The 25,548-nt window shown below is 51.0% G+C and overlaps 10 protein-coding genes across 10 annotated transcripts; 3 read left to right on the top strand and 7 right to left on the bottom strand.

Annotated features, from left to right (window-relative positions):
* Positions 1-403: 403 nt before the first annotated feature.
* MRS44_011511 (uncharacterized protein) lies at positions 404-1,754 on the top strand (the record flags this gene model as incomplete). The annotated part of the gene is made up of 4 exons (XM_046278393.1): positions 404-722; positions 774-1,072; positions 1,118-1,293; positions 1,349-1,754. The coding sequence occupies 4 exons, from the start codon at positions 404-406 to the stop codon at positions 1,752-1,754; spliced, it is 1,200 nt and encodes a 399-aa protein (XP_046134775.1).
* Positions 1,755-2,133: 379 nt separating this feature from the next.
* On the bottom strand, positions 2,134-5,010 carry MRS44_011510 (uncharacterized protein; the record flags this gene model as incomplete). The annotated part of the gene is made up of 12 exons (XM_046283339.2): positions 2,134-2,653; positions 2,704-2,837; positions 2,892-2,956; positions 3,006-3,552; positions 3,603-3,729; positions 3,777-3,945; positions 3,995-4,028; positions 4,078-4,160; positions 4,211-4,472; positions 4,526-4,637; positions 4,688-4,776; positions 4,825-5,010. 12 exons carry the CDS (start codon positions 5,008-5,010, stop codon positions 2,134-2,136), a joined length of 2,328 nt encoding a protein of 775 aa, XP_046134776.2.
* A 1,075-nt stretch (positions 5,011-6,085) lies between these two features.
* Positions 6,086-8,987, bottom strand: MRS44_011509 (uncharacterized protein; the record flags this gene model as incomplete). Its single annotated transcript, XM_046273676.2, has 9 exons — positions 6,086-6,394; positions 6,602-7,077; positions 7,146-7,351; positions 7,404-7,537; positions 7,589-7,840; positions 8,045-8,167; positions 8,267-8,519; positions 8,566-8,620; positions 8,747-8,987. The coding sequence occupies 9 exons, from the start codon at positions 8,985-8,987 to the stop codon at positions 6,086-6,088; spliced, it is 2,049 nt and encodes a 682-aa protein (XP_046134777.2).
* A 732-nt stretch (positions 8,988-9,719) lies between these two features.
* MRS44_011508 (uncharacterized protein) lies at positions 9,720-13,810 on the bottom strand (the record flags this gene model as incomplete). The annotated part of the gene is made up of 6 exons (XM_065619759.1): positions 9,720-11,298; positions 11,355-11,516; positions 11,567-11,661; positions 12,222-12,782; positions 12,830-13,431; positions 13,495-13,810. The coding sequence occupies 6 exons, from the start codon at positions 13,808-13,810 to the stop codon at positions 9,720-9,722; spliced, it is 3,315 nt and encodes a 1,104-aa protein (XP_065475831.1).
* A 906-nt stretch (positions 13,811-14,716) lies between these two features.
* Positions 14,717-16,468, bottom strand: MRS44_011507 (uncharacterized protein; the record flags this gene model as incomplete). The annotated part of the gene is made up of 4 exons (XM_065619758.1): positions 14,717-15,810; positions 15,858-16,010; positions 16,072-16,170; positions 16,225-16,468. The coding sequence occupies 4 exons, from the start codon at positions 16,466-16,468 to the stop codon at positions 14,717-14,719; spliced, it is 1,590 nt and encodes a 529-aa protein (XP_065475830.1).
* A 452-nt stretch (positions 16,469-16,920) lies between these two features.
* On the top strand, positions 16,921-17,919 carry MRS44_011506 (uncharacterized protein; the record flags this gene model as incomplete). The annotated part of the gene is made up of 1 exon (XM_046272634.2): positions 16,921-17,919. One exon carries the CDS (start codon positions 16,921-16,923, stop codon positions 17,917-17,919), a length of 999 nt encoding a protein of 332 aa, XP_046134781.1.
* Positions 17,920-18,228: 309 nt separating this feature from the next.
* On the bottom strand, positions 18,229-19,251 carry MRS44_011505 (uncharacterized protein; the record flags this gene model as incomplete). The annotated part of the gene is made up of 1 exon (XM_046272635.2): positions 18,229-19,251. The coding sequence occupies one exon, from the start codon at positions 19,249-19,251 to the stop codon at positions 18,229-18,231; it is 1,023 nt and encodes a 340-aa protein (XP_046134782.1).
* A 481-nt stretch (positions 19,252-19,732) lies between these two features.
* Positions 19,733-20,146, top strand: MRS44_011504 (uncharacterized protein; the record flags this gene model as incomplete). Its single annotated transcript, XM_046275706.2, has 1 exon — positions 19,733-20,146. The coding sequence occupies one exon, from the start codon at positions 19,733-19,735 to the stop codon at positions 20,144-20,146; it is 414 nt and encodes a 137-aa protein (XP_046134783.1).
* A 523-nt stretch (positions 20,147-20,669) lies between these two features.
* Positions 20,670-22,493, bottom strand: MRS44_011503 (uncharacterized protein; the record flags this gene model as incomplete). Its single annotated transcript, XM_065619757.1, has 4 exons — positions 20,670-20,765; positions 20,817-22,239; positions 22,305-22,340; positions 22,399-22,493. The coding sequence occupies 4 exons, from the start codon at positions 22,491-22,493 to the stop codon at positions 20,670-20,672; spliced, it is 1,650 nt and encodes a 549-aa protein (XP_065475829.1).
* A 1,501-nt stretch (positions 22,494-23,994) lies between these two features.
* Positions 23,995-24,747, bottom strand: MRS44_011502 (uncharacterized protein; the record flags this gene model as incomplete). Its single annotated transcript, XM_046270773.2, has 1 exon — positions 23,995-24,747. The coding sequence occupies one exon, from the start codon at positions 24,745-24,747 to the stop codon at positions 23,995-23,997; it is 753 nt and encodes a 250-aa protein (XP_046134786.2).
* Positions 24,748-25,548: the final 801 nt, after the last annotated feature.

Raw genomic sequence — 25,548 nt, 5'->3', positions numbered from 1 at the left:
TCCCCAGGGATAACATATCTTGGTGAGGCTCAAGCCCGGTAATCTGGGGTTTATCGGAAACAGACAGTCCATTCCGAAAGGGATAAAATTCCCACATGCAGAGCTGACTTCCCGCATGATAACCATCTGCCAACCCCGGCTGACCATCCCCGCGAACTGGACTGGACTATCACCGATCTCTAGGTCCGCTAAACCCAAAAAGGACCAAAAGTGCGACTTCCACGCAAACTCAATTGGGGGTGGCTAATCAGTGAATGTGTATTGGAGATAACATTGATTGTCTTTAAGCCCTTTGACAGAGTACATTGTCTTCACCCGAGCTATTTAAAGCGATGTGCCATATCAAAGTCTATCACGGACTAGTCAGTCAACAACCCTGTCTTTCATCTCAAACCCTGCCGCAATGTTCCAGTTCCTATCGTCAAAGAGCGCACCGACCGATGTGCCCCGTGCCCTGCCGGCATCATGGTACCGGGAACCTGCCATGTACGAGCTGGAGAGACGGGCCATCTACTCCAAGCGATGGCTACTGGTGACGCATCGCAGCCGTTTTGCCAAGTCGGGCGACTTTGTTCAATACAACGAGGCCGGCTTTTCGTTCTTCCTTTGTCTCGACAGGGAGGGAAACCTGAACGGGTTTCACAATATCTGTCGGCATAGGGCGTATCCTGTTGTGACCAAGGATGAAGGCAATGCCAGCATCCTGTCTTGCAAGTATCACGGTAAGTAAATGTTCTTAATGTCAGCCTATCCTTCTAACGTATCTATCATAGGATGGTCATATGGCTTGAGTGGAAAACTGGCCAAGGCTCCTCGTTTTGAGAAGATGGAGACATTCGACAGAGACGCAAACGGACTGTTTAAAGTCCACGTGCACATTGACAAGAGGGGTTTTGTCTGGGTCAATCTTGATGGAGGAGACAAGCCTTCTGTTCCTTGGAAGAGCGACTTTGATGGAGCAGACACGCAGCCTCGACTTGGCATTTTCAACATGGATGATTACACGTTCGACCATGCCTGGGATATGCATGGAGACTATAACTGGAAAACACTGGTGGACAACTACAACGAGGTAAGAATCCCATTCCGCTTCTTTGGACATTTCTGACTGGTCCAGTGCTACCATTGTAGCGTTGCTCACCCTGGCATCGCCGCAACTTCCAACCTGACAACCTACAAAGTCGAGGTCAAAGGTGGCCAGATCCAGCATTTTGTTGAGGACAAGAAGGGGAAAGAATCTGGACTTGAAGTGGCACCGACCTTCTTCTTTCCAAACGCATCTGTTACCATGACGTGAGTGCCTGAGCCGAAGAGAAGCCCTTCCAGCATAACTGACATATGCTCTCAGCACGAAATACTTTTACCTCATGCGAGTAGTACCAACTTCAGCAACCACAACATCAATGCAGTATGAGGTTTACCGACACAAAGACGCCACAGACGAGGAGTTCAAGGAGGTTGACGACTTCTTCAAGCAAGTCGAGTCAGAAGACAAGGGCCTTTGCAATGCTGCCCAGAAGAACCTCAACGCAGGCGTCTATGTCACAGGAGACTTGAACTCTTTCAACGAAAAGGGTGTGTTGTATTTTCAGAAGATACTCAAGGAGGCTGTTGTGCAGCATCGGAATGAAGAGCAAAAGGCAGGCGGCGAGATGTGGCCGGCGAGGAGGACGGCGGCTAGGAATGGCATTCAGGAGGAGATTGAGTTTTGCCAGGGGCTTTGTGATTCTAAAGGCAAGGAGGTTGAGTGGTAGAGCAGGGCTCAACAGATCTCCAGTTAATCTTGTAGACTATCATGTATCTAGAACTCAACTCAGAAAGTCAAGAAGAGTACTTATCAGGGTATACAGATTGCACAGCTGCGGCCAAAACATGGTGTCCGCTGAATTTCAGGCCGCGATATCTACCAGTACACCCTGATGTACCTATGGCGTCTAATGTTACTCGGTCTTAATGCTGGGCTGTGTTGCTTACCATTATGATCAATGCACTCTTCAAAGTCAGTATAATCTGTTAAGTCATACACGGGGTACTACTAGATGTTAGAATATGAATTAGACAAATCAATTAACTTCTAGACAGATAGAAGTATCTAACTGCCTATAGAGACTACAGCCAAAGCAACCCACACATTTACCAGAGAGTCTGGATGAGCGAGTTTTCCCCCTTTGACCTCGGCAGCGGAGGAAGCATAGTGCTAACCCATCCAATAATAGCAGGCGCCTCAAGAGAGATCCTCGTACCAGTAGCAGTCGTCTCCATCTTGGTCTTTGCGCTGGAAGAGTCCTGCTTGTGGCTGGCGCCAAGGCTGAACGGACCATAGCCGACCTTGAGGTTGGCGTCGAAAGAAGAAGACTCGATAGCCTCCTCGAGGTTGGTAGTATCTCCTCGGAACTCCAATTCGACGTTGGAGGCGACGACAAAGGCTGTGGGGTACGAGGGGAAGTAGGTGTACTTTTCCAGACCCTTAGTATCCTTGTTGTTGATGTACGTGTGAAGGTCGTGGGGACCAGGAGAAAGGGCCACGTCTTGTCCAACGTTGAGCTCGGAATCGGCAAAGAGCTCGCCGTGCAGCCAGTTACGGTTGATGGTGACCAGAAGTGCCTCGAAGGAGATGTCTACATTGCAGCTAGCGGCCGCCTGAGATGCTTTGCTGTTGATACGTCAGTAGCTGTTCATGCAAGACGGTTGAGTTCAACTTACGAGCTGGCTTGGGAATAGCTGAAGCCACCCGATGCAGAAAATAGACCACTGCTTCCACTTGCACTAAGGGAGCTCGAGGAGGACTGCGATTCCTTGCTCGTCTCTTGAGACGATGCCGAGATGCTGACGTTGATCTGTGTAGATAAGTGTTAGCAATGAAAAAGTAGAAGAGCAATGTCTGCCCTTACCTTGGTCCACTTTGATGGCTCCTTAGGCTGTCCCGGTGCTGTGCCGTTGCGATTGATAGCAAAGCCTTGAACTCATTAGCATCAATTCTCGGCTAAAATGTCGTGATGACCTACGTGGATCGGCCCATCTCTCATTAGCATCCATGTAGTTGGTTCTCACAAGCTCCTTGCCGTCCTCCTCAGACTTTGTGAGGTCCTGAATTGCCGGGATAGCAATGTTTGACTTGAAAAAGTCCTTGAGACCTTGCTCAAGAAGCTCCAGCTGTCCCTCGGCATCCTTGATCATTCTCTTGATCCACTTAACCTTGTCGACCTTGCTCATCTTCTGCATCTCCATAACGTTATTCTTGTTGTTCTTGAGGTTCGCCTGGCCCTGAGCTTGGAGAGCTGCTTGAAGATTTCGCTGGGCTGTCTGAAGGTCCACCTTGGTAGGTGTCGTGCCATTGGTGGTAGTGTCTGCGGGCGTGTCCGGGGTTGTACCATTGGCAGGATTGTCCTTGGGAGGCTCAATTGTTTTTTCGGCAGCTTGAGCCTCGTACAGCGCTTGATATGCCTCCTTCAGTTTCTTTTCCTCGTCTGGTTCCTCACGTTTTTTCCCGTTTTCGGCTTCGTCTGCGGAATTGACCGCCGCCTTCTCCTCGTCGGTCAATTTTCCAAGAGACTGTCTTGCGTTAGAAAATAATAGTCTGGAAGTTTGGAAGCAACACTTACATCCTGGAGACCTCGGTATGAGGAGAGCAGCCGTTTGATTCTCTTGATCTCAGACTCATAGTCCTTGCGACTCAGCTCCTTGTTCTTCTTGTCCCAGGCCTCTGCTTGCTTGGCACAAAGATCAGCCCTGTCATATAATTAGCACAAGTCGATACAGCACAGGGGTGGACAAACCAATTGGGAGGACTCAGATCAACCTCTTGCCACTCGGTAGTACCATCAGGATCGATGACGACCAAGTTGCGTGAGGCTTCCTTGCTCGACTCGACGCGCTTCATGGCCGATGAGACGTCAACAATGCCGAAGTAGTAGTCGACCTTGTACTTGCAGCCATTGACGATCCCTAAGACATGGTTAGCACGTCAATGACGTCTGATGCGGGCGTTACTCACAGTCCATATACTTAGCCTGGGCATGGTTCTTGTACTGTACAGCCGTGTTAGTTCTAAACACGCTCAGGCATCAGTGTACATACGTTACGGAAGTTGGCCTGGTTCCACTCGTCGTAATGTCCCTGCTGTCTCCCAACTGAGTTTGGGAACATCCTCTTGGCCTCGTCTTTGTCTCGTTAATCATTTGGACCAATGAGTGGAAGGTCGACCACTTACCCCGAGCTGCTTGTTTCGCCTGGTCCCACTCCTTCATGGCATCAGACCAAGCCTGCTGCTTCTCGACATAGACGTCGACGACACTCTTGGATGAGTTTGGCACCGTGGATGTGAGGTACTTCATGGCTGCCACGTATCTCTCGGCGGCTTTGTTCTTGGTCTCAGTACTCTTATCCAGGTCGTCAATTGGGGCATCCTCGGGAATAAGCATATCCAGTGCCGCAGCGTAGCTTCTGGACACACTCTTGCCGGTAGGGCCCATCTAAACACTATGGTTAGCTTCTATACCGTAATACTTGAATGACGGAAACTCACCATGATCTTACTCAAGGGAATCATGCCATCGACCAGTCGAGCTTCATTCACCTTGACAGTGTGAGGGGTCTCTGCGTGTTCATTCTCGTTCCACCAGTAGCCACCGTTCTTGCTGATACGAGTGAGCAACCTGTCCCTCCCTCAGTTGGGATCAATACTCACCTACTGTTAATGGTGGTTCCGGGAACCTGGACCGTCATCAACTGCTCAGGTGCAACGGGAAAAGACGCCTGAAGCGCTTCACGGATGGACTAGACAACGGGTAAGCGACAGTCTTTGGGCCGAGGAACGCCACCGACCTTGGAGACGGCGGCAGCTTGCGCAGCCATTGACTCGGCCATCTTTTCCTTGTCGACAGCCATGTTGACCTGGGAGTCTGTAGCGGTGGTATTGGCAGGAGATGAACGAGAAGATGAGTTTAAACGATGTAGTCCACCGGATTCTGGAGGAGGTGTTCTGGGAGGTGTTCTGGGAGGTGTATACATTTCAGACCTACTTATACTAACATCGGAGGACGAACCCCAGGTCTTTAATGCGGAATGGGCACCAAGACGGAACAAAAGGGCCTTGACAGGCGCTTATTGTTTTCAGCTGCGCCCAGCCCTTACATGGTCATGGTCCAGAACTGGTCCTGTTCCGTTCATCACATCCAATATCACGCAGAGTTAGTCGCTCAGCAGCGACTAGTGACTTGGCAAGTGCCATACGGGTCAGCGCTGCCACGGCCAGCCATCCCATGTATCTTGGTCGATGCGGATGATAGTTTCCACAGGTGCGCCGGAATAGGTCAACTCGCATTCCAGATCCAGTCTCCAAATGATGCTCCAAGCCCTGGCCAGTGTCAAGGGCGAGGGTTTAACGGACCAGGACCTCCATCGTCGCATCGTGATTGCACAACTTGGTGTTGAACTAGGAATGACGGTCATCGTTAGCACAGCGGCTAAGGGGAATAACGACAGGGCCGAGCCGTTCCGTCCCGTCTGTAGTGCGGATAGACTATACGCCAGCTGTGCATGGTGGCTGGCTGTGATGCGTCGAGGGGTAAAGATCGTCGCTTTCTATATCGTAACCGAGCCGTTTCGGGAGACACCTTGCCAGGCGGTGCTAGTCATGGCACATACTCTCGTAAATGAGAAGCTCCAGGCCCATCTCGTGATGAAATAGTATCAAGCTCATGCAGACGGTCAGGCGGTTAGGAGGAGCTTCCCCGCAAAACGTGGCTTGCTGAGGTCCAAGACATTGGAAGGTGCATCAATAGTTTGTGAATATCACCACTAGCGCCGGACCTGCAGCAAGGGGTCACCAAGAGAAGCAAAATGATGGCCAAAGAAGACGAGCCTCCCTCAAATTGGCAAGACAATCGGCATGTCTCAGGCCAAACGATACATTCTAGGTTTAGTTAAGCGCCCGGTGGTTGGTCGTGGCATATTCGTCGTATGAAGGACCTCGCTCGATAGCGGCAATGTGCAGCAACAATGAACGCTTGTGATCACTCATGAATGGTCCATTGTGTTCGTATTGAACTCTGGACATAAAAAGATTTACATGTGCGCATCCTAGTCAGTCTTTGTCTTCGTCAACCTTCGCCTTGCTCGAAATGGTAGCAACAAGTTCCCCCTCTCTTTGTTCCTCTTCCTCCTCTTCAGAGTCGTATAGATCACAGCTCGATTCATAGTCGGATTCCAAAACCACGCCAATCTCGCAAATATCCTGCTTCTGCTCTTTGCTCAGTGGCCTGCGTTTCCTCCATTCTTCACACATTTTCTTAAGCCAGTGGTTCCACAAAAAGTCTTTAATAGACACTTTCTGGTGATGCCAAACTGAGTGGAGGATCGGCGTGACCCCTATCGTGTCGGGCGAGTCGATACTCTGGAATCCAACATTGAATGCCATCTAGGCATCTCTTGGGGAGTTGAAGAAATGAAATATGCTTTGACGACTATTATGTTGAGCCTCGAGCTGACTCGTGGGATTCAGGCCATCGCTGAGCTCCCCGATGGTTCCCTTCTGGTACTGTGACTGCAGTCTACTCCAGAGCTCCGCGGCCATCGTATCGGGCAGTTAATGATCTGTCACCCTCAGTTCTCGAGGATCTGACGTAGATAGATGTGTTATCGCTATCTTTCGCAGGCGCTCTCGCCTCTGCTTGAGGTGCTGTATCAGGAGCATCGCAACCTTAGACGAAGAGTCTGCAAGGGAGATATCGGCCCATGGATCGACCACGACGCGGCAGTCTGTGTCAAGAATCATCTCGGCAGCGTCATGGCAATCGCAGCCGTCAGCCGAGTAGCATACATTGCCACTGTGCGCCAGCGCATAATGCAAAGGCGTAGCCCCGAATGAATCGGGTTCGTTCGCTAGGGAATGTGTAATCCTTTCCTTGAGGAGGAGTTTCAAGCCCTCTTTCCAGTTTATACATAAATGCAGGATGTTGTGTCGAAAGAAGTCCCTCTCATCTACGTATTCGGCGAAGCGGGTGCTGTTGATAAGCTCCTGGAGCCTCGATTTGTCTCTTTTCGAAATATCCAGAAAGACTTCTCCGTATCCAAGATCTATCGTCCCATTTCAGCTGTCAGCTATAATCGCTTCTGTGAAATGTCAGGTATAGATGAATCAATACCTTCGATAATATCCGGACGATCATGGATCGCGTAGCGGAATATCCTCAGGTGTCGCTGTTGCTCCATGGCGCGGTCATCCCGAAGATACCAAATTGGCCTTTGATCTAATTCAGGGTCAAACTCTGGCTTGAGCGTCTTGAGAACGTCGTAGACAGGAGGCAGTAGGCTTGGCAAGCCGCTTGCGGCGAGATATTCGAGCATTGAACTAATTCCAGTTATGCATACAATCAGGCACGTTGGACCGTGGTGTGGCATACCCATTATGGCTTTCGCCCACAAAAATATTGACATGCATTGCCTTGAACAGAAAGCTGAGGAGTATCTGCAAACCATCGAGAAGTCGGCCAGCCTCCTCCCTGCTTGTTGAGTAATTAAGAAGATCGCCAAAAAGCTGTGAAGACTAGTGAGCCTAAGATTATACTCCATGCAACAGTGAACCTACCGTGATGCAAATGTGGGCTGTGTTCCGGCCAAATTGGTCAACGTCAAGGGGCGACACATCGGGTAAAGTGAAAGCTTGTTGTAGCTTCGTCTTGAGCTCTTTGATGTGGGTTGTGGAGAAGCTTTGGGGAAAATTGACCCAGCCAAAGACCTCGAATGCTTTGCTCCTTTCCCTCATATTGTACGTTTTAAGCGACGGTTTAATTGAGTAGGCCGCACCCTGACATTGGCGTTCCAGGGTCAGATTCAGGGCCTGAGAGAGGATAAAGCGCAGGCCGGTGTAGGTGAAGGTGGTCTTTGAGCATCTCTCTAACACATCCTCTCTGTAGGACCGACATCCGCGTTTATGATTCCCCTTCCAATAAACCTAGCGGCAGATGGTCAACCCTCCCCAGAGTCTGTACCTTTGCACTGACTGCTGAACTGCTTTGCTTGTCACTTCTTCGCAGGGACAGACCCCGTCAAGGTATTTTCGAATCTCCTTAGTCTCAAGGCCTGCATTCTTCAAGCACCGCGGGGCATCATTTTGTCTTGCTGCTGTGATGGCCGAACGTTCGTGAACAACCCACAGCGGCCGTACCTGATCCTCTCATTAGATCCAGTGCTTTTATGTGGGGGTAAGCTCCATCCGACAAGGTACATGTGGAGGATCATGGCTGTGGAGGATCAAGGCTCTTACAACACTATCCAGCTTCACCGAGAGCATAGCGCTGGTACTTTGGATCAGTGCGTGACTGCTCGATGTCATCGCTCTTTGTTGCTCGATCGCAGTAGATATTTCCGTCAACAGTGCTGATTCTAGCTTGACAGCACAACCAGCAGTGTCGACGCCAGTTTCGATTCTGCGAAGAAAGTCCTGTGTGACCACATGGTTGTCCTGGACAGCATTTCTGAGAGCCTCTATATCATTGCTGATAGATATGTTTTCACGACTATCAAGATCAGTTGACACATTTTAGTAGGTGCAGATTATCTTACAGAATCAATGCTTGAACAACAGTTCCTAGAACTGCCGTGGCCTTGAAAAGCCGGTCTTGAACTTGGGTCAGCTTCGCCTGATGGAATGGGTAAGTGACGGTTGATCTTGACTTCTCTCATGTGCCTTTGCCGCTTTTTAGCTTGTCGAGGGTTTTTTCAAGAGCTTCAAGCTCGCCTTTACATAGTAGAAGTGCCCTAGTGATGAGGTCAGTTGCTTGGGCATGGCGACTGCAAAGTGTTGACGCGCTGGGTCGAATGAGCTCGATGTAACTGCTGAGTAGACTTAGGTGATGGTAAGCGTATTCAATATCTTTGCCTTGGTCCTTCAGGACACTGAAATATGTATGGAGACCGCTACATAGGGCCGTGCCAAGAGAAATAATGCCGGCGATACCACTGGAGATGGACAACGGCTCGCCCATATCGAATGGTTGGCCCACAAAGAGATGGGTGGACAGAGAAAGATGATGATTCAGGATAGCCTCGAAGCTACATACCTCCAGGGACGTTTAAAAATTTCAAGACACCTAGGCTGCTGTTCAACTATTGGGTATACGCGCAAGTGGTGTCACAAGCACCTGAACCTGGTCGGAGCACTGACAATCAGTCTCATGAGCAGCAGTGGTTAGTCGCACAAGCTCACTAACAACGGTTCCTCAAGAGACTAACCCGTACTGTAGCTCAAACGCCATTCTCTGTGAGCCAGGTCTAACACGTCGATCATTAGCACAAGCACCATAAAAATGAACAGTCCTCTTAGCCTTGAATCTCTTGTGTGACAAACCGCCATACCTCCTGGGCAATACTGACATAGTACGAAACGTCTGCAGTGCATCAACTAGTGTTTCAAGATCTGTGTTGCGTTCCCCCTATCGCTCAATGCTGCTAAAAGAAGAAGCTACCGAAGTCTGTCAAGGCTGATTTACTCGACACTGACGGCGGCCCAAGCGTGTGCGTGAAGAACGCCAGGTGTGACCGCAAGCGCAAGTATAACAGTCACATGTCTGAGCGGCCTTTATCGCCTTCTGAATGTGTTCCTTACAGGGTTGTGCAGTCTCAAGGATGCCTTCTGCCTAGCCCGACTTCCAGGTTCTTCAGCCCGAGCTCAGCACCACCTCATCTTAGAGCGCCGAGAGCTCAGCTCCAGAAACAGTTTACAAGGGCATAGTGAGCTCCCCATCCACCTCCACAGCCAGCTCAAACAACTCGGCCCACTCTGCATCAGTAAACGGCTCAATGCCTTCCCCTTGGAACATATTCAATGCGGAATCAAGAGTATCAAAGTCCCAATCCATGGTTCCCTCCAGCCTCTCGCCGCCATTTCCCGCGTGACTCTGCTCCCGCGTGACGTTCCGGGTCGTGCTCGCGATGAGCTCAAGCACAGCTTCAGACATTTGCATAAACGCGTTTGCGTGACGCTGTACCGTCTGCCACTCGGCCGTAATCTCGCTCAACGTTTCACCGCATAGTTTGAGCGCGTTGACAATCGTGTCCAACTCCGAGGGCATCAGGCTGACCCCACCGTTGTTTTGACGTCGATGCTCTGGTATGCCTACTGCACAGTAGAGAATGCCGAATCCTGATTTTAACACGTCTTGCACGTACGTCCAGTTGGGTTTCAAGAAACCGTCGTTGGACTGCTTTTGATATGCCAATAGGATCTGGTACGCCGACAGGGTATACTGCCACAAGTGCTCGATACTCGCGGTCGTATTCTGTGCGTTGTCCAAGGGAAGAACCAAGTACGACAGGAACTTCATTCGTTCGCGGTGAAAGTTGATGTCGAGATATTGTTTGGTTTCGTATGCGTTGGTTGGAGTAGGTTTGACAACACTAGAGTTGTACCAAGCCTCAAGGGCATCGGTCCAGATCTTTGCAGTGTCTATCTGCTCTACCAGGGAAGCCCGTTGTCGCGATAGACGGTTCAATGCTATTCGTGCCTTCGTGCCGAGACGCCTTAGAAGCGTGTGCCTCACTAGGTTGGTAACTTCTGTGTATCTCCCAGGAGTCTCTGGCTCGCCTGCCTTGATCTTGTCATCGTCCTGGTTAATTGGAAGGTCGATAGTGATGTCCTCTTCAGCCAGAGCCACCGGTCGCCCTAGGTTCTGGCTACAGTGACGATCTGAGATGTACGCTGACCAGAATATTCTTCGCCGTAGCTGCTCCTGTATCAAGTCCTCGACAGCTGTCTCCCGGCTGTGGAAGCCGTATTTCACACAGACTCTCATGGCCTGCCTGATAATCTCCCAAGTGCTCGCGATGCCAACGTCATGCAAAGTGGCAAAGACAAAGATAAGGAGCAGGTTCTGTATCTGTGCAGGAGGTGGCACTTGGCCAAGGTGAGCCTCCTTACTCATGGCGGTCAGATAATGGTCCCTTGCGCAGTCGTCTTTCCATCTCCCAGGAGAGCGCATGGCCCCGATAGCAAATATCATGTGGAGCTGGAAGAGATCTTGAGTCATGTCATGTCCGGTGTAGGCCGGGGTTCCAGTGTATAGCCGCTCAAGCTGCTGGAAGATATCCTCTTGTCTCATGAACGGCATAGTAACGTGTAGTGCATCGAAGTACAACTTGACAAGCTCGACAGCATCGCCAAGGCTGGGCAGTGGCATCTCTGTGGCGCGCACCCTTTCTATGTTCTGGTGCCCGTGTTCTTGGGCCGTAGAGGCACCCAGGCGAAGGACTGAGTTGTCCGAGCCGCGAGAGACGGCTGCGGCTACTAGCTGCCCGAGACTAGGTAGACGCTTGTCAGCGATGGTGTAGAGGTCAAGTAGATCAGTCGGCCGCACCTGAAGATACTTCCGGAGCCGCTATAGTTGGGAGAAACCTTGGGCAGAGAGATGGAAGGTGTAGGGTTAGAGGCAGGTCCTGCTTCAACAGGTTCGGAATGTCGACTCTCACGAATAGCAAGTCGTAAACTTTCAACTCTGTCTCGAAGGCCATCCACATAGCTAATGCAACAGATAAGCGGCGTCTAGGCTCAGTATCTAATTCTACATACCTCCTTGGGTGAAGCTGCCCTGATCCGGGGTCTACGGCGGTGCATTGTTCTCCAAGTCTTGTGCAGTTGTTGCATGACTGTGACAGTCTGTCGCACTATATATCAAGAGTCAGAGAGACGGAACACGACAAAGAGCGCTTGGAGAGTCCCGTACTTTTAATTTCTTGCTTTTACATGACACACATGCTCCCTGAGTAGCCGTCACTGGGTTCAACGGTGCAGGTGAACCCGTCTCTGGTATTGACTGCATCCTTTCTTGGTGTTTGTTATTGAGGCAGTGATCCAGTCAGTGGGTGCGGGCCCTGCGGGGTGCAAAGCCAACGGATCGTTCACGTCACCAATCATCACTGTTGGTCATATAGCCGATTTCACTAGCATTTACTCGGCGTTTCCCGAGCCAGTCACATGGGCCAGTCGGACTTGCCCGGAAGCCGTTGATCGATTCGGCCTGGGCTTGATGGTTCGAGATGTCATGCCGAAAGGGGTCTTCCCAGTTGGCTGAACAACAAGAAAGTCATACAATTCGCTGATACGGGGGGCTGGTCCACCAACTCAGCTGGAGGGATTTGATCAATTATAGCACATATCGATCAACTATTCATGCAGACCTACTCACTATAACTTCCTAGTAGTCGTTGAGATTCCCAATCGTGACCCCCTTGACGTTCTGATATTCGGCTAGACCATACTTGGAGCCCTCAATGCCGACACCACTCTCCTTGATGCCCCCGAATGGTGACTCGCATGCAGTCATAATGCCCGTGTTGACGCCCACCATGCCACACTCAAGCTGACGAGCCACTCTCATAACGCGCCCGACATCCTTAGAGAAGAAGTATCCTGCCAAACCAAATTCCGTGTCGTTGGCCAAGGCTATAACTTCTTCTTCAGTCTCAAACGAGAAAATGGCCGCGAGGGGTCCGAACGTCTCATCAGTTGCAACCTCCATCTCCTTTGTTGCACCCGTGATGACTGTGGGCTCGAAGAAAAAGCCGTCTGTACCTGGTGGCTTGCCTCCCGCCCGCACGACTGCGCCTTTTGAAACCGCATCTTTTACCTGGTGCGCGACCTTGTTCACGGCTGCGGCGTTGACGAGGGGCCCAAGGGTCGTGCCTTTCTCAATGCCTTTACCAAGAGAAAGCTTCCCCACGCGCTCCACGAGCTTGGCCGTGAATGCTTCCACGACCGAGCTTTGCACGTATATCCTATTGGCACACTGCGATACGGTTAGCTGAGTCAAGGCCTTGAGCTGCATCCACATACCACGCATGTTTGGCCGGCGCATCTGAACTTGGCAGTCAAGGCCCCTTGTACTGCACAGTCCAAATTCGCGTCCTCAAACACGATCAAAGGTGCATTTCCACCTAGTTCCATGCTCACTTTCTTCATGGTTCCTGCCGCCAGTTTCGTGAGCATCTTGCCCACTCCGGTGGACCCGGTAAAGCTCAGCTTCTTGACCTTGGGGTTCGTTGCCAGCTCGAGGGACGCTTGCCGGTCCTTTGTGGGAACCACGTGAATAATTGCCTCTGGAAGACCAGCTTTGACGGCCAACTTTGCCAGTGAGATGGCGCTAAATGGTGTCTCGCTTGGTGGCTTTATCACAACAGAGCATCCAGTGGCGAACGCCGGGGCAATTTTCCTGGTGATCATAGCAGCTGGAAAGTTCCACGGCGTTATAATACCGCAGACTCCCACAGGTTCTTTGAATGTGAGCACAGTGGTGTCGTGGAAAGACGAGGGAATCGTCTCGCCATAGGCCCGGGTGGCTTCTTCGGCAAACCAGGAGACGTACGAGGCTGCCATCTTGACTTCGCCTTGAGCTTCAGCCAGGGTCTTGCCATTTTCCAGCGAGAGAATCACAGCCACTACGGGTGAACAGGCGGTCAGTAAGAGAAGTCGATGCAGTTTCGCCGTTTTGTCACACTTACAATCATCGGCATTCTCAAGAATCAGCTCGTACCACGCCCTCAGAAGGCTTCCTCTCTCCTTGGCTGTTGTTGAGGACCAAAATTGTCGGTACCCTTTATCAGCTACATCAATAGCATCTACAAAGTCTTGATGCCCAAAGTCAGAGCATTGCCGAAGCATTTTGCCAGATGACGGTTCGTAGACGGGGAAGGATTTGCCGTTTGGTGGGGTTTTCCATGATCCCGCAACTAGGCCACGAGTATCGAAGAGGTTTTTATTTGTGATGGGTATGGGGATATCATATCCATCACCGTTGGCAGAAGTATTGGGGCTCATGGTTATGTTTTGCTTAAGGATGTTGTGTTGACCTGTGTGGTTTCGTTCTCACCACTTCTCTTATTTTTATCACACGCAGAGCTACCTTTCGGCATTGACTGGATGCCCAGTTCTGTATGCTCGACCAAGGCCGATTAACGGACTGATCCGGCTTCACTAAAAACACACAGTGGACAACCCCGACTCGGTTGGAGATAGCCAAGCGAACGGCAAGCTGGAGCGGACAAGGCCGACCCACCAGCTACGGGCAAACCCGACGTCTCCACGAGAAGCCATCTGTGCCCTGCATACCTCAGAAACCGTATCTTCAGAAGGGTAGTCATGACTCATGCGCGGGGATGATTAATTTTAGACTTGATCATTTTTGTGGTGAACCTGCAGAGACTAGAGAGTGGATGCTATACATGCATGTTCAGGGTTTCTTGATCATCCCTGAGTGATGGATGATCCTAACCACTGTAGTTTGTTCCCGTTCTCTTGTCAGATCAAGATAACACCATAAAGAAGCAAGGAGCACATCCCTCGACAACGACGACATGGCCCAATACCTATGACTGCAGCGACATTCTCGTTAGCCTAGACCCTAGAAATCGTGGGATTTGCTGTGTGTTCCTACAGTTATAGACGGACTCTGGGGAGTAGAAGTCTCCCTCAGTCCATGTAGGCTCGCCATTCCCTCACCAATTGAAGTGAATTTGGTTGAGTATCTGGGTTTAAACGCGTGTGTACGTAACTACTCCATGCAATACAATCCGCTCCACACCCATATCGATCATAATTACTATCAATGTTTTGACAGCTTATGACTTCGCATGTTGATATCTACTTAGCTAACCCATAGTCCCGTACCATCGCCAATCAAGAGGCATGGCACACGACGAGTTTAACGTCTCTCAAGCTCTTCCCTCACAGTGTGTACCTGTACAATGGCGATCGATCACCCATGGCATCCAGCTCCTCGGGCGTATACTTGGCAAACACTTCCTCCTCCGTCATCTTCGCTCTCTGGGTATTGACATACTTGTACAGAGCCTCAACCACCAGACAAGCCAAGACACCCGCTGCCACAAAGCCCAAGCTCGATCCAAAACCTGTGGGATACTTGGGCTTCTCGCTGTCGATGTAGATGAAACCACCAATGATGCCTCCAACGTTTCCAATGCATAGCATAAAGGCAATACCCATAGCCCGCTTAGATGGGCCGGCCAGGTTGTTCAGGTTCCACGCGTTGCCACAGGGGTTGATGGGGTACAGACCCAGACACGCTAGGCAGATGCTGAAGTAGCAGGCGGGGACATTGTTCGTGATATCGCCAGCCATAGCAAAGAGGACGGAGTAGGCCACAATAACGACGAGCTGCGGGCCAACGATAAACGGCATACGCCAGCTGAAGCGGTCGGCGAACCAAGAAGAAACGAATGCGGATATGGCTCCGATGATGTATGGGGGAATAGTCAGGAGTTGCGCCCGAGTCGCTTCAAAGCCCATGTTGCGGACGATTTGCGGCATGGTGAACTTGAGGGCGTTATTTGGCACTGTGTTGGACCAGTAGATGATTCCATGCATCCAGATCTGCCAGTCACAGAGGACACTGATCAGCGCCTTGCGAGTGTCAGATCCGCTGCCCTCGTTCTTGACACGAGCCATAGCTCGACGAGATGGGTCTGCGCGCTGGCGAAGTTCTAGGTAGCGAACCTCATCAGGCTCAAGCCATCCGCTCGACAGGGCTGGGGAGTCGATGAGCCAGAAGTAGGTGAGCACGCCCAGCAAGACCGTGACGATTCCTTCGAGGAGGAAGATCCAGCGCCACCCCTCTAGACCACCGACGCCGTCCATCTGGGCGATACCGGCCGCGAGCATTCCGCTAAAAGCGCCGGCCAGAGCAGAGGCCGTATAGAAAACCGCGATACGGGTTTGTGTCTCGTTCGGGAGATACCATTTAGAGATAATGAGGATCGAACCGGGAAGAAACCAGACTCTGCATGAGGCTCCGTTGTTAGCTCTCTACTCTAAGCAAGGCAAGGTTAAGAACTAAAGACAGATGTACCTGTCGCTCCAAGCAATAGACGAATAGCCAAAAGGCCACCAAAGTTCTGGGTAAGACCAGAGAATGTCATGACGAGGCCCCAGGCAATGACGATGGCGGAAATGTAGATAGACGGACGCTTCATCTTGTTGAGGTAGTGGTTGCTCGGGATTTCTGGTTTCACTTCAGCTTAGAAATGGTCATTCAAGAGCATGGCAGAAGAAAGTAGACTTACCGAAGAGGATGTACGGGACGTAGAAGATACTGAGACAAATTCTGTACTGATCGTCTGTCATGCCGAGGTCTTCGACGAGTCCTTCAATCTTTGCATTGCCTGTTCCAACGCACATCAGTACACACCTCCAACGGCTATGGGTAAGATACTTACCAATATTAGCCCGATCGATATAAGCAAAAAGATACAGGAGTGTCAAGAACGGCACTAGCCGAACGTCGACCTTCCAAAGAACTTTTTTCTTCTTATCTTCAGGGAAATCTCGAACAAATGCCAGTTCCTCATGGGTCAAGCCGGATGCTTCATCCAAATCACCCTCCTCATGGGCGTAGGATAGCTTGTTGTTGACCTGTCCAGGCAGGTCGTCGAGTTTAGCGGTATGATCAGGAGGCGACATTGTTTTTTGCAAGATAGAGAAAGGTTTGAGAAGAAGGGCAAACAATGAAGAAGCTCGTCTACCGTTATTGACTACTGAAAGTTCATCTCAGCACAGGGCTTTCCTATCAATCTATATGATCCACACGAAACGCGGGGGCCATAGAGATGTGTGGGGGATGTAGGGAATCCCCATGGGGTCGGGGAACACAATCCATCGTAGTCGGGGTTATCCGAGTCTACGGAGGCTTATTCAATCCCTCGGTAGAAGTCGGGGAAGGCCGGCGCCAAGGAATAGCGAGGACCCCTCCTTGACTCGACTTGCTGCTAGTTCCGCCCGCAATCGCCTCCTTCTGTATTAAAACAAGGAGCCAATCGGGGTCTCGTTGTCGCGGAAGCTCACCTACTGCGCAATCTCTCACTCGATCCTCCAATCTGAGAAGACCTGCATCAGTCCCCTACCCAATCCTCACCATGGCTGTCTCATCTCCCAATATACTCCTCTTTGGCGCTGGCAGCATCGGCGGCGTCTACCTGTATCAGCTCCTTCAGGCTGGCTGCACAGTAACAACCGTCTGTCGGTCCAACTACGCCACGGTTAAAGAGCACGGCTTCAAGCTGTCTTCTGTGCGATATGGAAATGTCGCCTTCAAACCAACTGCTGTTGTGTGCGACATCTCTGAATGCAGCAACGTCTCGTTTGACTTTGTTTTAGTCTGCACGAAGTCATTCCCCGGCAGCAAGCCATCGTTGCCTGAACAACTCAGACCTGTTCTGGAGAGAAAGCCACAGACAACTGTTGTCCTGGCACAGAACGGCATCATGATTGAGGAGGAGGTCGCAGCAGCTTTCCCTCAAAATCCTATCCTGAGCGGCGTGGTTTACTGTCCCGCGGTGCAGACAGGTCCTGGCACAATTGAGTATCCCGAGATGCTCAACCTCTTCGAACTAGGCACCTATCCCTCCAGCGCGCCCCAATCCCACAAAGATTCTGCAAGACGTTTTGCCGATCTCATGATTAAAGGTGGTGGCGGTGCTGAGGTCCACGATGATATCCAGGTAGCCCGCTGGTCTAAGCTACTCATGAATGCGGCGTGGAACCCCATCGGAGCTCTCACGCTGACCACGGACGGAGACTTTCTCCGAACCTCGGAGCCGTACGCTCATGATTTAGCATGGGGTATTATGATGGAACTTGTCGAGTTGGCCAAAGCGGCGGGTATCGAGGGCGTGACAGTTGAGGTGGCTGAGAAGAAGTTCTCCATCGCAAAGAAGAGGGCGGAGACGGGGACCGGGAGAGAGATGAGCATGCTCCAGGACGTTAAGCAGAACAGAGAGTTTGAGGTGGAAGCGATTCTGGGTAATGCAACAAGGCTTGGGAAGCAAAAGGGTGTCCCCATGCCTCGATTAGAGACGCTGTATGCTCTGGCCAAAGCCAGATGTTGGGCGCTGGTCAAGGAGAGGGGCACATGATGTTCCGATAGTTCCAACCCACGTCCATCACCTTGTTCCGACAGTGTAATGTTGAGTAATTAGTTCTTAGTTACTCGTCCTCCATGTAAACAAGGACGAACCCCCCAGCCGTATCATGTATGTGGCAAAGTCAGCTCCGTCAAGGTAATCCTCCACACGTATCTAGCCGTTGATTTGTAGAGTCACGAACATGAAGGTGGGCAAGACAATAGGCAAATATCCAAGCAGAAATGAGAAAATCATGTCCACGTGTGTATTTAACCTGTTATACACTCTTTGCATGCTCTGATGTTGTTCTACCACAAGAGCCTAGTGCCCATCCGTGGCACTGCCATTCTTTTCCAAACTCCGGACATCCTGGCTTTCCTCTTGTTGTTCCCAGTCCTCTTGCCCTCCAATGTATCTAAACATTGCCCTCACATCCAAATCCTTATACTCTTCCTCCCCACTCAACAAGCTATACATCTCCAAGCCCTTGGTTCCCAAGACCCTCTCAGCACCAGCCCGATCGGCCATCTGCGTAGCAAGCGTAAAGTCCTTAAGCATCAGCGCCATGCGGAAACCCCCGGTGTATCCATGACTACTTGGGCTATTGGGATCAACATTGGGCACGGGACAGAACTTGTCGGCAATTGTGTTTTGCGCTGAACCCGCGTGCAGAACCTCGTATAGCTTCTTAGGGTTTAGACCAGCGCGCATGCCGATGTTGAACGTCTCGGAGCACGCGATCGTAAGGATGCCAGAGAGGTAGTTGTTGCAGAGCTTGGCCGTCAAGCCCAGTGACGGCCCGCCACAGGGGATGATCTTTCCACCCATGAATCGCAGGATGGGCTGGATCTTGGTGGCAAAGTTGGAATCGGTGGCATCATCGCATCCGACAAAGAAGGAGATGCTTCCCTTGACGGCGCCAATGACGCCTCCACTGACGGGTGCATCGTAGAAGAAGGCAGCGGGGAAATTTGCGCTTAAATGGTCCTTGATGCCCAGCGAGGTCGCCGTGTCGATTGTTGAGCAGTCGATCAATAGCTTCCCATTCAGAGAGACGGTGCTGAGCGCATCAGGGCCCGAGATGTAGACTGACTGAACGTGGCGGCCTTCTGGGAGCATAGTCACAATGACCTCAGCGCCCTCGGCAACTTGAGCTGGCGAAGAACATTTTGTGATTTGCTCGGGGAACTCGCTGTGGAGTTGATCCATGGCCGCCTCGTTGAGGTCCAGGATGCGGATGCGCTCGCCATGAGAAAGCCTGCTGGCCAGATTCTTGCACATGGGCAGGCCCATCAGCCCAAGGCCAATGAAGCCGTAAGTTGTGGAATTCTCTGCAGAAGGCATCGTGGCTAGCGGAATGGGTCTAGAGGGGGAGTGATGATGACTAGAGTCTGAACGTCTGGAGTTGAACAAGGGTTGATTTGTATACGAGGAAATCGTTTCCCGGCTTTCTCTCTTTACCGAGACCGTTCGTAAATATACCGATGTACGTGTCCCAGCTCGATACGGATTAAACCCCGCGCCCTTCTTCGGACGGCAATGCCATGGTTTGATCTGCTTCCCCAGCATTGTCGGGCCTGTCCGAGCGGACCTCCCGAGGCGGCCCCACTTAACGCCGATACGGACCCTCTTCGCGGGCTTGTCCGAAAGAAACCGACGGCCGCATCAGTTTATAACCAGGATTGATTTCGACCCTTGTTAGCTGACAATTCAAAGACATCACTTGATTCGATACCTCATCTTCTTTCTCATCAATCTTGATTACCAACAGTCACTTTACTACATCTTCCTCCACACACCACAATCTTCTCCATCCTCCTCCAAGATGCCTATGACAATCATCCGCTCCTCCCGGCCTGAAAACGGCCAAACTCTCAAGAAGGGCCCAACCTTTACTGGCGAAGTCTGGTACGACAGCGTCCTCAACAAGCAAGAAGAAGGCATCACCATGGTGACGGCGACATTCACCCCCTGTGCCCGCACACACTGGCACCACCACGAGGACGGTCAGGTCCTCGAAGTCAAGGCGGGGTCTGGCTGGGTCTGTGACAAGGGCGGTGTTCCTCAGAAGCTGTCTGTTGGGGATATTGTTTGGTGTCCGGCTGGCACTATTCATTGGCACGGGGCCGATGAGGGGAGTATCTTGGTTCATCTAGCTATTAGCCGGGGCAAGACGACGTGGTATGAAGCTGTGACGGATGAAGAGTACAACGCCAGGTTGAGCAGCAAGGGGCAATAACGCATCTCAGCTTTCAAAGCAATGGAGTCAAATTAGGATATGATTCATGAGTTGTGAGTTGTAGATCACAGGTGAATACAAACATGATAGTCAGCGTCAACCAGACCACTCCGTCAACTCCATCTTTCAAAACTTGAAGTTTTATGGAACACAATAAATCACTATGCTAACGGCAAAAGTAAAAGATACCTTTCAATAGGTACCGAGGCAATTAGGTCATTTATGCTGCTCAACAAGTTTCCATGTTACTAGCTAAATGATGCAAGTATTTCTAATGTGTCCATGTCCTAAGAAACTTTAAGACGTGAAGTCTCGTGCTGCTGTGTTATTAAGAGATCTGCACAGGATTACTTACATTCCCCAGTTCAGCAGTGATGAATCTCTACCCTGACGACGACCAGCACATGAAAAGATCAATATATATGGCGGCTAGGTGTCGTTTGATACTAGAAACATGTAACACTAATCAGGTCCAAGGGTTCGACCACCTTAGTATTTTTGCTAGGACACTATGTCATGGCGATTAACTACAACTGACACCGATCGATTGCAAAGCGCGAGATGTAATGGTGAAAATTCCAGAATGTCGAGGTACACCGATAAGTGTTTCATCGGAGCCCTAGAAAAGAATTAATGCTGTACTTGGAAAACACAATGGAGCGCTAGATACCGAAATACTTCCTATGCCGGACTGATTTAGGTGACCAAGCAAGTCGCCCAGACACTCGAGAGACTTGAACGTGCGGCCAAGGAAGCGAAGGACATCAACCGCCCTCGAAATGTACACCGAATCAGGGATGCTTTGAGTGAACAGTAGGCCGCATCTCGAGATTTGTCCGAAAGATATGAGCCGGATCATGACGGACAGGAAGGTCATGTACCCAGTCGTCCAGGGCAGCGTGGATCCACGCTTGATGGCAACCTCGACAACTGAGAGGTGATTTGAAGCGGCACCATCAAATCTTTGTGCAGCCGCTTCCCCTTCACGCAGGATGCAGCGGGATGCGTGCGCAATTCGCAGGTCCGTGGCAATCATGTTGTGTAGCAGATGAAGGTGTGGCGACGTCGGTGACGAGGATCCTGCTCGGCTGAGCCATGTCGATTCCTGGAAACTGTTCGAAAGCCCACGCTCATCCCCCAAGAGGCTATAAGCCATGCGCCAGAGTGAGATTGGTGATGATTCTTGGCCGCTTTCAGATGGCGCTTCGGGTATCTGCTGATCAAACTCTTCGTTATGGATCAGCACCGGTAGTCCCAGCGTGCAGCTGACCCAGCGATCGAGAAGATAGGCACTCCAAAATAGCTCTGTACTCAGGGTCTGTTCGGATGCTTTGCTGTGCAGACCAAGTTTTATGCATGATCGTACAACTAGCTCGACCAGATGCCAGGAACTTCCACATCCTTCCTCGAGCAGTGAGAATAGCGTTAGAAGGATGAGAATTCGAACTGTGTTTGGTGTTTCATCGTGAAAGACTTGTTCCTTGGAAGCTGCCTGCCACAACTGGCATGCAGCGCTAGCATCCATCAAAGAGTCTGTACTGGGTAATACTGCCCCGATGGCCAAGGCCAAGTATGCGAGACACGCCTCGCTGGGATCGATAGGTTGTCCGTTGTCAAGACTTTCCAAGGTTGATCTGATGTCTTCTGCATTGAGGATGGGGAATGTGGGGTTCACATGTTCCAGGTATCGCTCGAGGTACCAAGCGCGCAGGTCTTTGGGGAGGTCCTGTATTGGACTTCGCCCATCGGTCGCTGACCTGGATAGCACCAATGGCCTGCCGAGTTGTTTTTTGGGATGTATATCAAGCGTGTCATTTCCGAGCATGAGCGCGCTGTTGAGCATGCGCGTCAGGTTGTAATTCTCGTAATCGTACACTGTGGCGTTGTTGAGGTCGGCCAGAACGCCTAGACTCGGCGCCTGTCCCTTCCTGTTCGTGTCTATGTCGAGTACATGAATTGGCTCGGCAGCGTCATTACGACTCTCACCTTCGGTCATCCCGGGGCTCATGTGTACACGGTCTGGATGTGCATGTCCACCCACGGCGACCTGTGCCTCTAGACGTGCAACTTCAGCTTCGAGTTCCGCGACAGTCCTATAATTCGCGCGTTGGCTTCGCACCTCCCGTATACCGAAGATTAAAGGTTGAACAGGGCATACTGGACGGCAACGTGTGATCCGCTGATGAGAGCCTCCCTGCTACAGGCAGCATTGGCCCTCAGACAATGTGAGCATTTCGGAATACCTCGATTACACTTTCCAGCTATTAGCATTGGGGTTGTCTTTCAAACATTTGATGGGGAATTTTCCAGACTCTTTTCTTTTGCCGGCGACATCGCAAACAAGCATGGCTGGCACGCGCAATGTCCATGTTGTTCATGGTCAATCGTCTCCTGGGTTTCTGAGTGTCAAGACAAGGTCATTTGAAACCCCGCAAAGCGCCCGTCTACGGTCAGTTAGTGGCCGAACTGAATTACATAAGCAGCCCGATTGGCCTACATAATATGGCTCAACTCCGTGTCGCATTTCTTAAAGATGAGCTATGGCGACAATGAGGCTTTTCATCAATTATGTTGACCTCGTTGCACTCTCAAGGCCTCCGGGTTGGTTACAGTGGAGAGAGGAGTCGGAATCTGGTGATCTTGTTCGTGACGTCTTCAGGTATAGGGTGGGTTCAAAGCAAATGACTTTACAACCATGAACTGGGGAAACGAGATAGCACAGGTGGCGAAAAAGTGTATAAAATGCAAGAGAGAGAAAAAAACCGTATATCGGAAGTTTCACATAGGCCATTACAAGTAATATTTGATTTGTAAATGGTGAGGTTGTCGATGGTAATGAATCCAAGTGAACTGCGCTTTGATTGAGTTGTGTTTTCTTTGAGCTATTGAGCGTAAGGTGCTGTGGAGCTTGGAGATCCTAAAATAGCAAAGCGTGAGATATCACGTGCGTTGGTAAGTTCCAATTGGATGGAAGTGTCATCGACCCACATAGATCTCCACATCGGTTCTCTCGTAATCAACCCCGATTGGCTGATCTAGTGATGTGTCAGCAGCACAACTCCAACCTCTGCACAAAGGCTGTCTTGCACATCCAAACATCGCACAGAACTTCGGCTTGTTGTTCGTGGTCCCAGCGCAACCTGTCGGGTTCATCGCCGCATTGTGGGACCACGACTCGTGTTAGAGAAACTCACGACGGCGACTCTCGCATGAGAGACATGTTATGAGCAACCCAGCCACTGCATCGCTCAGCCGATTCAAGTATGCACAACTGGCAAAAAGAAATCACCGTCTTGGGCAAAAACATACAACAGCGGGGATTCGCTGGTCGTCACCGACCCAACTACTAATCCGCCCCTCACCGGCTTATCTATGGGAGAGCGGACGGGATCCCGAGTTCTCCGGTGGGTATGGTCGTATGTGCTAGTCTGCCGGCGTTCCAGGGCCTATTGCGATGGGCCCACGGCGTTTGATGTCCACCAGAAGATCCATCAGAGCCATAGCCATCGTGAACGAAATCATGGCAAGGATGAGATGTATCGGGACTTGCATCAATGGGTCACCGGCCTTCTAGATTCTGCCGCAGCTGGGCATACCAAGACTAGGGAAACCAATCCCTCGGAATATGACATACATCAAATGCCATCTCAGAGGCGTTGAACTTTGACGGCTGCAGCGAACTGAGATTCATATAAGAAAAATGTTCTTTTATATGTATCTGACGAAATGACGAGAGGAAGTATATACATAGGAACTGAGTTACGACCCTTCACTGCGAGTGAACGCCGCTTGGACGGGCCGTCAAGACTGACCCTATTTCGCAATAACGGCTATTCGGCCAGCGAAATCTAGCACTTATCCCCGTTGTTGCAATTGCCAGAGCAGCCATAGATACCGCCAACCTTTCCGGCGTCGCTTCCATAAACATCCAGGCCCTGGAACCAACCATTGAGCGTCTCGTGCAGATAATCCAGATTTTGGGGAGCACCGTTCCTGCGGCCTTCGGCAGAGCAGGGGTAGTCAACAGTGATTCCCTTCCCTCCGTTAAGGCCGAAACCCTTGATGAACCATCCATTGTAAGAGCCAATGGCCTGCACAGCATTTCCACCCGCATTGTCTAGCGCGGCTCGCAGGACGTGGGCTCCACAATCGACGTTGTCCTGAATCGGGTATTGGCAGCTGGACTTGCCGTTCTGGCAGTTTCGAGGCTCGCATTGCATGAGGCCAGGGGTAGGTCCGCCAGCATCTGCATTGCATGAAGACTCCTGCATGGCGAGGAAAGCGAGAAGGGCAGGGTCGATGTTGTACTTTTCTCCTGATGATTTGAAGTACTGGTCGTACTGGCGGCATGACCTTCCGACGCCATTGTAGTAGTCCTCGAGAGAGATGTGCTTGAGGCCGTTGATGTCAAGGAAGGGAGGGTTCCATCCTTGGCCGTCGAGACCGGTGTTCAGCCAAGCCTCGCTGCCGTTGGGACCGCAAGCATCTTGGCCGCCGTGAGTATCATCGCAGGCTCCCTCGGCGTTGGGGTTGACCTCGGCAACGACAGAGCCAACGGCCACAGCCGAAAGAACGGTGAGATAGTGAGTGAGAGAAGGCATGATAATGTGATGGGGCAGGAAAAGGCAATGTTCTCGTCTCAACCATACCAATGTTATGCAACAACAGGTTCATTTATATGAATTGTGGTCTCCTTACCAATCTATCGAACGAGAGAAATTGGCCCCTGCGCCTTGGACGATCACATCGTCGGCCGAACCTGGTCCGTATTGGGGACTGAAACACGAAGGGCTCTGCGCACCTGCCCATAGCGGAAGTTGTAGGGCTGCATGAAGAAACAATAAATGATAGCGGGGGTGATCTGCTGCAGGGTTACATGAGGATCATGAAGGGCCGATCTGCTTACAGCCGCCTCGCAAATACTTGCTGACTGGTCGATCAGCTCATGTCGTACAGGAAATACCCAGTGTAACGACGGAACTGATTCTGAATCCGTTTCATCTTGTATCTCCGCCGTCTTTGTACTTTTGTAATGGTTATATGACACTCACCTCCACGCGTATTTTCTATCCAATGACTTGCATACAAGCTCCGCGGCGGTACATATTGACTGCAACTTCTAGAATAACCACTACCGGGTTCATTCTCTGGGGAACTGTGACGGCCTTGTGCGTTGGTGGAGATCAGTACATAGCTGTTGTGAATTGGGCACGTTTCGTCGGACCCTCGGAATTTAGTGGACCACGCATGAAACAGTCCCCTTGGTGCAAAAGTTCACATGATGGCGGACTTGATCACGTACGAAAGTTGCCTTAGCAATCTATCGTCAGAGTCATAGCCGAGTTGTTAGGTATGCTCGCTTCAATTCCAACCAGGCGGCTCCGGTATTGCTCAGACATGAT

This window comes from Fusarium solani (assembly GCF_023522795.1).
Source record: "Fusarium solani strain SB1 chromosome Unknown bctg00000007, whole genome shotgun sequence".
Taxonomy (NCBI): domain Eukaryota; kingdom Fungi; phylum Ascomycota; class Sordariomycetes; order Hypocreales; family Nectriaceae; genus Fusarium; species Fusarium solani.
This window is presented reverse-complemented; position numbering and strand designations above follow the sequence as displayed.